General features: G+C 37.1%; 1 protein-coding gene across 1 annotated transcript in view; it reads left to right on the top strand.

The window, feature by feature from the left end:
• Positions 1–8,309, top strand: part of CEP192 (centrosomal protein 192) — a 308,440-nt gene that overhangs the window by 289,541 nt on the left and 10,590 nt on the right. The window contains exon 51 of the mRNA XM_007951683.2: positions 506–564. Coding sequence (XP_007949874.2) covers positions 506–564 — 59 coding nt within the window. The remainder of the gene's footprint in view (positions 1–505; positions 565–8,309) is intronic.

Here is an 8,309-nt window from a genome sequence, read left to right as displayed (position 1 = left end):
GGCACCTCCCAGAACATTGTTTTGTGCCACTCCCAACAGAAATACTCCAGGTGGACACCTTCAGCAATCAGGAACTCCTCAGTTGCTCATAGCAAGTCCCACCTTGGAGTTTACAAAGACTTATGGGTAGAAAAGCCACACAAAGTAATTTACTATACCACAATGCCTTAAATTTGAAAAGAAACTCAGAAGTAGTTTATGATCCTTCATTTGAAAATCAAAAATCATTAACATTTGTTGTCACATTTTAATTTCTTTTTCTCTTGTTAATTTTTTTTTACATCATAGACGTTTTTCTGGATAACATTCACTCTAGTCAATACTAGAATAAATTCATATTAAAATTTCCTTATATGTGTCTTCAGCAAATGAGCATTTATCATATCTAATTTTGTGGCTGTACCTAAGTTTACAAGATGTATTTTTAATAAATACATGGTATATTTTATATATGCTGAGATATATTACTTGAGTAACTTCCTAAATATTTATTATTAAATTCCAGCTGAAGTTTTTAAGTCCCAGGGAGCCTTTCTGCATCAAACATTCAAAATATTCTTTGAGGTGAGTTTATCCTAAATAAAAATGTTCTTCTCAATAGTGCATGACTTTGCTTTCGGGTCATAGAAATTTATCTTGGAGATTAGGTCTTACAGTGTCACCCTCTGTGCAACTCTTCCACCTTCATTACCAACACCAAAAGGCATTAATAAGTAAGCAAAGCAGATAAGGAACTGTTCTGGTTACCTGGTGCCACTCTGACAAGAATATACCACAAATGGGATGGCCTTAACAAACAGGAGTTTATTCTCTTATAGTTTGGAGGCTTTAAGTCCAAGTTCAAAGTGCAAGCCCCTCAACCTTGGGATCTAGCTCTGCCTCCTGTTCCCAGCCCACTGGAGCTAGAGGCATTTCTTCACTCAGACAGCTGCTGGCTGCTGAGGCTGAGAAGTCCAAGGTTGACAAGTAAAAAGGCACAGTCCTGATGTTACTAAACCACATGCAAGCCAATAATTCAAGTTCATTGTAAGTCTGCAGGTCAGCAGAGCATGGCAGGCTGCTGAACAACAACACAACTACATGCAGGGTCCAAGTGTGCCATATGTTAGAGACCATTCCCAAAGCTGCTGCTTATATATGGGAAGCAGACCACATACCCAAAGAAGCTACTTACCTGCTTGTGGTAGATCCCACCATGGAGTTGATTGCCAGTCTCATCATGTGGAATAATTACCACCAGCTGCCCAGCCACTCAACCAGGCCCAGCCAAGTTGACACACAAACGTAACCACCACAGGAGCCTATGGAGAAAATTGTTTCATGATTATCTACAAGTAACTTCAACATGTAGCAGTCCAAACTTCTAACACTGTTTTGGATTTAGCTTATGATTCTTTATAAATACATAAAAGTACAGCAGGAATGCTCCTTAAAAGCAAGAATGGCCGGACTTCATCTCACCTACTTTGGTCATGTTGTCAGAAGGGACCAGTCCCTGGAGAAGGATACCATGCTTGGTAAAGTAGAGGGTCAGCAAAAAAAGGGAGAGAGACCCTTAATAGGATGAATTGACACAGTGGCTACCACAGTGGACTCAAGCATAGCAAAGATTATGGGGATGGCACAGGACCAGGCAGTGTTTCGTTCTGTTGTACATAAAGTCACTATTACTTAGAGCCTACTCTACTGCACCTAACAAAACAAACAACACAATTATTTTGTGATTCAGTGTTAGAATAATTTCCAGTTTAAATGTCATTTTCACTGGTACTCAAGGATTTAAGTTATCACTAATTGGAACAAAAACTTGCCCAGATAAATTGGGAAAACTTGTACTGTATACTTTCTAGTTGTCATTCTTCAAATGCTCTGTATTGTTCTTCAGTCAGAGCCTCATTTTCCAATCATCCTTGTTGATTTTTTCCCATATGTTAGGACATTTAGATTGAAATCTCAAGCTAGGTTGTCAGTGTTACATATAACTTAATAGTAGGAGTCTTAGGACTTAATAATTTTTTAATACATTTTATTGAAATAGACTTTATGTACAGTGAAATACACAAAACTAAAATGACATGGGTCAATGCTTTTTTGGGGGGGTCAGTGTTCCCTCCCACCTCCGGTAAACCAGTAAAGAAAGTTTACTTCCATATATAAACCTTTTTAGGACTTAATATTGAGAAATGATTGTAACTTCATCTTTGAGTCTTTAATTAAACCATTTAATTATTGTAAGATCTTTCATCTTATTGTCAGGAGTCTATTCCAAAATCATGTTGTATTCTCTTGGAATTTGGACCAGAGCAAAAGATCTAGGACTGTCCTTTACTGAGTTACTAAAACCAGTAGAAGCTTATACACACCTCCCAAAGTTGAAGAGATCCCTTGGGTTGAGGACTGTTCCCTTCATCTATTACCCTTTTCCCTTTTTCCTCTCTTCTACCACCCCTTCCTCATATTGTGTGCTATAAAACATGTTACGTATTTATATACTTGGGAGTTAAGCACTTCTTTTGCTTCCTAGAAACTGACCTAAAGGCACAAACTATAAGGTAAAAACAATGAATTATAATAGATGTAAATGACTTAATCTCTTTAAGCCTCAATTTCCTCATTTGTAAAATGGTGTGACAGCAGAGTTGTGCAAAGACACTGTAGTATTGGAGTAGTGCCCAATCACTCTACTTTTATTCATAAACTTTCCTTCAGTTGACCTCTGGCAGGATCCATCAAAGGTTCCTGTTGTTATTAGTTGCCGTGGAGTTCATTCAAACTCATGTGCAGAGTAGAACTCTTCCATAGGATTTTCTAGACTGCCCTTCCAGAAACAGATTGCAGGCCTGTCTTTGGAAGTACCTTTGGGTGAGTTCAAATGGCCAACCTTTCAGCTAAATGAGTAGTAGAGGACTTAACTGTTTGTGCCACCTAGGCACTCCTTCCATCAAAACTAACCACATAGATTTTGATAGAATATCATATCAGTGCTTTCTTATTTAACTTTTCAACAGCTACAAAGAGAAGAAAAGCTTAAGTCTAAAATGCATCTTATTTGTGAGCTGTTATCTCAGTCTCTCCAGATCTTGTAGGTTTGTCCCGGTTAATTTAAGATTAGTGATGCTAGGTTATATGAAATAATATTTTATTATTATATTATTATTGGGAGCTCTGGTAGCGTAGTGGCTAAGGCACTTGACTGCTAACCAGAAGGCTGGCAGTTCAAACCCACCAGCCACTCCTCAGAAGGAAGGTTGGGCAATCCTACTTCCATAGTGATACTGCCTTGGAAACCCAAGGAGGGGTCGCTATGAGTCAGGGCTGACTCAACAGCACATAACAACAACAACATATTATTATTATATTTTATTAAGTTTTTTTTTTTTAATTAAATGCCTACTTTTTTAATGCATTTTATTGAAATAAAATTTATGTACAGTAAAATACACAAAACTAAAGTGACATGGGTCAGTGCTTTTTTTTTTGCTGTAGTGTTCTCTCTCCCCTCCCCTCCTACTCCTGGCAACCAACAAAGAAAGTTTCCCTCCCCTCCATATATAAACCTTTCCTTGACCCTCTACAACAACGAACTAATACTCTATTTGTCCTTCTCTCATTGACTTATTTCACTCAGCATAATGTTCTCCAAGTTCGTCCGTATTATGCAGTGTTTTGCAGACTCTACATTATTTTTTAGTGCTGCATAGCATTCCAGTTTGTGTACGTACCATAGTTTGGTCATCCACTTTTCCGCTGATGGGCATGTAGGTTGTTTCCATCATTTTGCTATTGTAAATAGTGCTGTGATGAACACAAGTGTGCACAGGTTCCTGTCCTGGCTCTCACCTCTCTAGGATATATGCCTAGTAATGGGATTGCTGGGTCAAATGGTATCTCCAATTCCAGCTTTCTAAGAACTTGCCATACTGCTTTCCACAGTGGTTGTATCACTTCACAGTCTACTAGCAGTGTATGAGAATCCCAATCTCTCCACATCCCCACCAGCATTTGTTATTTTCTGTCTTGCAGAACCTTGCCATCAGTGCTGAGGTGAGGCGGTATCTCATTGTTGTTTTGATTTGCATCTCTCTGATGGCCAGTGGTTGTGAGCATCTCTTCATGTATTAGCTGGCCACCTGAATATGCTCCTTGGTGAAGTGTCTATTCATGTCTTTTGCCCATTTTTCAATTAGATTGTTAATTCCTTTGGTGTTGAGGCATTGGAATTTTCTATAAATCTTAGAGATAAGTCCCTTGCCAGATACGTAATTATCTGCAAATATGAATTTGTTGCTGCATTTTTGTTAAGTGCTTTTTTATGGTGTTGATTTCTTTGTTCTATGTAATTTTCTATGCTGAGCTCATTTTGTTTATGAATCATGTTATCACTTTCTTTGTTGCTATTATTTTAGTAATTGGCTAAATATTTGTGGTAGTCTTTTTCTATTTTGATGTGTTTATCATTTTTCTTTGAGGTTACCCTGTGATTTATAGTTTTCTTCCCAAGTTTAGAATAGCCCATTCTATCTTGTAGTTGTCTTGACTTCCCTACCATCTAGAAGTTCTGTAATGACACAGATTTTATTTCCCTCTTTTTGGTTTGTAGTTGCCCTCATTTGTCGGTTGGTGTCTCTGGTTCCCTGTTTACAGTCTTGTAGGCTTATTTACTTTGGATACTTCCATAGCTGGGTTGGTTTCTGGGTTATATCATCATGTATGTTAATGGTCAGATGTTGTTGGCTGTTGTTGCTTCCCTGTCCAAAGAACTTCCTTTAGCATCTCTTGTAAGGTTGGTCTGGTTTTAACAAATTCCCTTAATTTCTGCTTATCTGGAAATGTCTTAATTTCACCATCGTATTTGAGGGACAGTTTTGCTGGGTATTTAATTCTTGGTTGAAATTTTTTCTCTTTCAGGGTTTTATATTTACCATCCCATTGCTTTCTCACTTGCATGGTTTCTGCTGAGAAATCAGAGCTTATTCTTATTGGTTATTCTTTGTAAGTAACTTTTTGTTTTTCCCATGCTGCTTTCAGGATTCTTTCTTTGTCTTTGGTTTTGATGAGTTTGATGATGATATGTCTTGGTGATTTTCTTTTGGGGTCTGTCCTGTTTGGGGTTTGTTGGACTTCCTGAATGGATATATTCTCATCTTTCATTATATCAGGGAAGTTCTCTGCCAACAAATCTTGGACAATTTTCTCAGTGGTTTTATTTTTCTCTTCCTGTTCTGGAATTCCAGTGACACGTAGTTTATTCCTTTTGATGGTATCCCACATAACATTTAGGCTTTCTTCATTTTATTTTGATCTTTTGTCTGATTGATCCCTTTCCAAAGAAGTATTCAGGTATTTGTCTTCAATTTCATTAATTCTGTCTTCCGTTAATTCTAGTCCTTTGCCCTTTCAATGTGTTATCTATTTCTGACAATTTAGTATTAATCTTCTGGATTTCTATCTGTAGATTTTGAATCATTTCTAATTTTTCATTTGTTTTGTCATTTTGTTCTTGTATTTTCTTCCAAAATTGTTCTAGCGTTTTGTCTGTGTTTTCCATAATTTTGTCAGTGTTTTCCTTGATCTGTCACTCAATCCTTTGAAAATACCTAAATATAATTCTTTTGAATTCCTTATCAGAGAGTTCCAATGCTGCTTCTTCCTCAGGGATATGTTCTGTGTCTATATCTTGATCCCTCGTTTCTACCACTATATCTTGCTTCTTTGTGTGGACTGTGTGGGTCTGTTGTCTCTGAGACATTGTGACGTTGTTGTATTTATATCTCTGTTAACTGTGAAGAGAAGCTAAGGGTGAGTTAGGCTCTTCTTGATGGTTGTTTATCATTGGCCTATTGGTGGAGAAGGATGTGGTGGCTCTCAGTAAGTGAAGCTTTCCACTCATGGGATCCAAGAATGTCCTTATAGTTCCTGACAATTGAAGCTTATTATTAAGTCCTTGAAATCTGGGAAAGCACTGCCCTTTTAAGTGTCCAAAATGGTAAATATTCAAAATGGCTGCACCCTCCAGACAGGCAAAAGTCCACAGCTCAGACCACTTTCCTCTTCGCTACTTCCCCTTTTATTCACCAGCCACCAGAGCAGTACTCCGTGCGGTCCCTTGCTAGCAGGGCCAATTTTTAGGTTAATTCTTAGGTCCTAACACCACTAGGCAATATCTAAGCTGTCTGTTCCATCAGAATTGCTGCCAGACCGTAGCTCTGTATGTCTCCCTTTTTGGTGTTTTCATGCAAATTCTTCTGTTGGAGTTTAGTTCACTTCTGTATCCTTCTCTTGAAAGCTGGGGGGGGGGGAGGTCCAGGATTATCATCTGTATTTGTGTTAATTGATTCCTGTTTTCTTTGTTGAAGAGGGTCTGTACTGTCTTTCTGCCTATTCCGCCATTTTCTGCTTTGGTACTGCTGTTATAAAATGTATAGTGGCACAAGTGCAGTAGGAATTAGTTTTCTAGAAGATTAGATTACTTAAATTTCTCAATTGTAGTAACTCTATTTAGTAATTGAATACAGATACAGAATAATTGAACCTTGCAAAAGCAACAGCTTACTCATTACACATACCTTTTTTCACCAACATGAACGACAGCTATACATGTGGACTTCACCACATGAAGTACATGGGAATCAGATCGACTGCATCTGTGAAAAGAGGCGATGGAGAAGCTCAGTATCTTCAGCCAAAACAAGGCCAGGAGCTGGCTGTGGAACAGACCCTCAGTTACTCATATGCAAGTTCGAAGCTGGAGAAAATTAAAAGAAGTCCACGAGAGCCAAAGCATGATCTTGAATATATCCCTCCTGAATTTAGAGATCATCTAAAGAATAGATTTGATGCATTGAACACCAGTGACTGAAAGCCAGGGGAATTGTGGGGTGACATAAAGAACATCATCTGTGAAGAAAGCAGAAGATCATTAAAAGGACAGGAAAGGAAGAAAAGACCAAAATGGATGTCAGAAGAAATTTGCCCTTAAATGGAGAATAGCTAAAACAAATGGAAGAAATAACAAGATAAAGGAGCTGAACAGAAGATTTCAAAGAGCAGCTCAAAAAGACAAAGTCAACTATTATATTCAAAGACCTGAAGTTAGAAAACCAAAAGGGAAGAACATGCTTCCTTGTTTAAAAATTGATTTTAAAAGAAAAAAGTACCTAAGAAAAGTTTTAAACATTCTTATAGGTCATTATTTTAAATGTCCTTGAAGAACCTAGTGCCAACTTTCTAAACATTTACATAATTTACTTATAGTTTTGGTAAGGAGTCATTTTTCAGTTGGTTCTGTGGTGATGTCACCCATTTCATTTCTTATTCGTGTTATTTGTATTCTCTCCCTCTTTTCCTTTGTTAAATTTGCCAGTGGTTTGTCAAGTTTATTGATCTTTTCAAAAAGTCAACTTCTGGTCTTACTGATTTTTTCTATAGCCCTTCTATTTTCTGTTTCATTGATTCCTGTTTGAATTTTGAATATTTCCTTTCTTCTGGTGACTTTAGGCTTTTCTTGTTGTTCTTTTTCTAATTGTTGGGGATGTTGGTTTAAAGAGTTGATTTTGGCTCTTCTTTTTTGATGTGTGCATTTATTGCTATAAACTGGCATCTGATCACTGATTTTGCTGTGTCTCAAAGATTTTGGTATGTTGTGTTTTCATTCTCATTTGATTCAAGGAATTTTTGAATTTCAATTTTGATTTCTTCTGTTACCCATTCTTTCTCAAGGCATGTGTTGTTCAGTATCCATGTGTGTACTCTTTTCCTGTTGATCTTCCTATTATTGATTTCTAATTTGATAGCATTATGATCTGAGAAGATGCTTTGCACTATTTTGATGTTTTTAAATTTATTAAGGCTTGCTTTATGGCCTAACATATGATCTGTCATAGAAAAAGTTTCATGTGCACTGGAGAAGAATGTATATTGTGCTGCTGTTGGGTGAAGTGCTCTATAGATCTCTATAAGGCCAAGTAGATGGATGGTATTGTTTAGCTCTTCTGCATCTTTGTTGAGTTTCTTTCCCGTTGTTCTGTCTTTCAAAGAAAGTGGTGTATGTAAGTCTCCCACTATGACTGTGAAATCATCTATTTGGCTTTTCAACTCTTTTAAAGTATGATTTATGTATTTTGGGGCTCTTTCATTGGGCCCATAGATATTTATTATGGTTATATCTTCATGTTCAATTGACCCTTTAATCATTATATAATGTCCTTCTTTATCTCGTATGGTGGTTTTTGTCTTAAAGTCAATTTGATCAGAAATTAACATTGCCACTCCTGCTCTCTTACAGTTGCCATTTGCTTGATACATCTTTT

Source organism: Orycteropus afer, unplaced genomic scaffold (assembly GCF_000298275.1).
Source record: "Orycteropus afer afer isolate SDZICR_OR568_19922 unplaced genomic scaffold, OryAfe1.0 scaffold00307, whole genome shotgun sequence".
NCBI classification, from domain to species: domain Eukaryota; kingdom Metazoa; phylum Chordata; class Mammalia; order Tubulidentata; family Orycteropodidae; genus Orycteropus; species Orycteropus afer.
Note: the sequence above shows the minus strand (reverse complement) of the source record. Positions and strands in the feature narration are given on the sequence as shown.